Genomic DNA, 2,500 nt, shown 5'->3' with positions numbered 1-2,500 from the left:
TAAAGTAGTTCCTGTTCCTGTTGACGATGATGATGATGTTGTTTGATTCTCTGATTCTTCTTGTGATAAATCTTCAAATTCTTCATCTGATGATTGTTCATCTTTTGATCTAGTTTGTTTCTTTTTTGTTTTTTTTGGTAAAGATTTAATTGGTTTACTTTTAGGTGGTCTACCTCTTTTTGGAACTTGACCGATTGGCAATGGTAATTGAATTTCATTTTCATTATTATCATCATCTCCATTTTCTTTAGTATCTTCATTTTCTTTAACAATCTCTGAATCTTCTTTTAATTTTTTTGATGATTTAGATTTAGATTTTGATGATGATGATGATGATGATTTTTTAGATTTCTTTATTTTGGTATCAATTTTAAATTCCTGTTCTAATTGTGATTCATCAATATCAGATGTATTATCAATGGTATTACCATTTTCATCAAGTAATGGGTCTTTTTTAGTTTGAGAAACCTTTTTTTTACTAGTATTGGTTTTTACTTGTTTATCTTTTTTAATTTTTTCTTTTTTTTCTTTATCTGCTTGTTTCTCTTCATCAGTTTTCTTTTTTCTAGCTCTTTTTATTTTTGTTTCATTTTTAATTTTCTTTTTTTTTTCCTTTTTATTATTATTATTATCATCATCACTACTACTACTACTACTATCACTATCAATAATTTCTTTTTTAAGTTTTTTTTTTGGTTTTAATGATATTTCTGTTCCTTCAATAAATTCTTTATTATCATGATCAAAACCCTCTAATACTAATATAACATGTGTTAAATTTCTTAATCTTGCCATATTTAATGGTGTTTTACCTGTATTCTCTCTTAATTCTAATGATGCACCATTATTTTTTAAAAATTTTACACACTCTAATAAATTATAAAATGCTGCATAATGAAGTGCTGTATATCCCTCTTTTTTTCAATAATAATAATAATATTAAAAATTAAAAATTAAAATCATTATAAATTAATTAATAAATAAAATAAATGATATATATATATATATATATAATTAATCATCATGATCACCATGATTATCATAGTCAAAATATCTTACTATTATCTTGAATATTAATTAAAGTTTCTTTTGTTGATAAATATTTAACAAGTTCAAAATTTTTAAACATAATTGCTCTATGTAATATAGTTCTACCAAGTGAATTTATAGATTCTAAAGATAGACCACAAGTTGAAGTTAAATATTCAACGATTTGAGGTGATGAAATTGCAGCTAAATGTATGAATGTATTTGTATTGTGACTTGGATTATTTGTTGTTGAATTTTGATTTGATTGATCTTCGACATATTCAGGGAACTTCTCCTCCATATCTATAGTATCGGTTTCAATGAGTTTTTTAACGATTTCTAAATTCTTACTTGCTAAAGCATGATAAAGTATTGGTAATCCATCTTTATCCTTTGCCAATGTATTTGCACCACGTTGTAGTAGAATTTCAACTGATCTTAAATCACCCTTTTGAATTGATATACCTAATGGTGTGATCTCAGTGGCCGTTGAATTAATTTCAATATCACATTTACCATTATCAATTAACCAACGAACAATTTCACTTTTTCCATAGAAACATGCATATCCAATAGCTGATAATCCATTGGTTTTATAATCTATTGCTGCTCCATCTTGTAATGCTTTAATTATACCATCAATTAATCCTAATCTAGTATATTGTATTAATTTTGAACATGTTTCTAATTTCTCTTTTTTTTGTTCTTCTGATAAATATACATTTTGTCTAATACTAATATCTGTAATCTCTTTTTTACTTGTTGTTCTATTACTTCCTCCTAAATTCATATTTTTAAATTTTATTTTTTATTTTATATTTTTTTTTTTTTTTTTTTTTATTTTTTTTATTTTTTTTATATTGGCTTATGTGTATAAATGGAATGAAATAAAAAAAAAAAAGGAAATAAAATTTTGAAAAAAAAAAATAAATTAAATGAAAAATTTGGGCGAATATAAAAAAAAAAAATAAAAAAAAGATATTTTATCCATTTAATATAAAAATAAAAATAAAAAAAAATATATAAAAAGAATTGATTGTTCTAAAAGTACATGTTTTTTTTTTATTAAATAAATATTTTTATATTGTTTTTTTTTTTTTTTTTAATAAATAAATAATTTTTTTTGGTATTTTGGTGATTTATCATTTTTTAGGAATTGGTAAATGATCATTTCCATTACGACAATTTGGACAAGTCCATTGATATAATTTATTGGTATAACTTGCCCATGTTGAAACACATTCAGTATGTAAATTATTTGAACATTTTTTACAACACCATACACTTTCCTTTTCTTTTATATTTTCTAAACAAATTGAACAAACTTCTTTATCCTCATCCTCCTCTTCTTCTTCATTTCTATTCCTATTAAATGATGTTGGTGGGTTTTTTTTAAATATTGTTATATCACCATCTTTAAGTCCTAAATAATTATAAATCGTTGTAAAAATGTATAATAATTCAAGTGGAT

The 2,500-nt window shown here is 22.9% G+C and overlaps 2 protein-coding genes across 2 annotated transcripts in view; both read right to left on the bottom strand.

The window, feature by feature from the left end:
- Window positions 1-1,819, bottom strand: part of DDB_G0276811 (ankyrin repeat-containing protein) — a gene marked incomplete at both ends in the record, with an annotated part of 2,881 nt that extends 1,062 nt beyond the window's left edge. The window contains 2 exons of the mRNA XM_637809.1: window positions 1-914; window positions 1,060-1,819. The exon at window positions 1-914 is cut by the window's left edge and continues 1,062 nt beyond it. Of these exons, the coding sequence (XP_642901.1) occupies window positions 1-914; window positions 1,060-1,819 (1,674 nt within the window). The remainder of the gene's footprint in view (window positions 915-1,059) is intronic.
- Window positions 1,820-2,171: 352 nt separating this feature from the next.
- Window positions 2,172-2,500, bottom strand: part of DDB_G0276809 (hypothetical protein) — a gene marked incomplete at both ends in the record, with an annotated part of 519 nt that continues 190 nt past the window's right edge. The window contains one exon of the mRNA XM_637808.1: window positions 2,172-2,500. This exon is cut by the window's right edge and continues 190 nt beyond it. Within this exon, the coding sequence (XP_642900.1) occupies window positions 2,172-2,500 (329 nt within the window).

This window comes from Dictyostelium discoideum (genome assembly GCF_000004695.1).
Source record: "Dictyostelium discoideum AX4 chromosome 2 chromosome, whole genome shotgun sequence".
NCBI classification, from domain to species: Eukaryota; Evosea; class Eumycetozoa; order Dictyosteliales; family Dictyosteliaceae; genus Dictyostelium; species Dictyostelium discoideum.
Note: the sequence above shows the minus strand (reverse complement) of the source record. Positions and strands in the feature narration are given on the sequence as shown.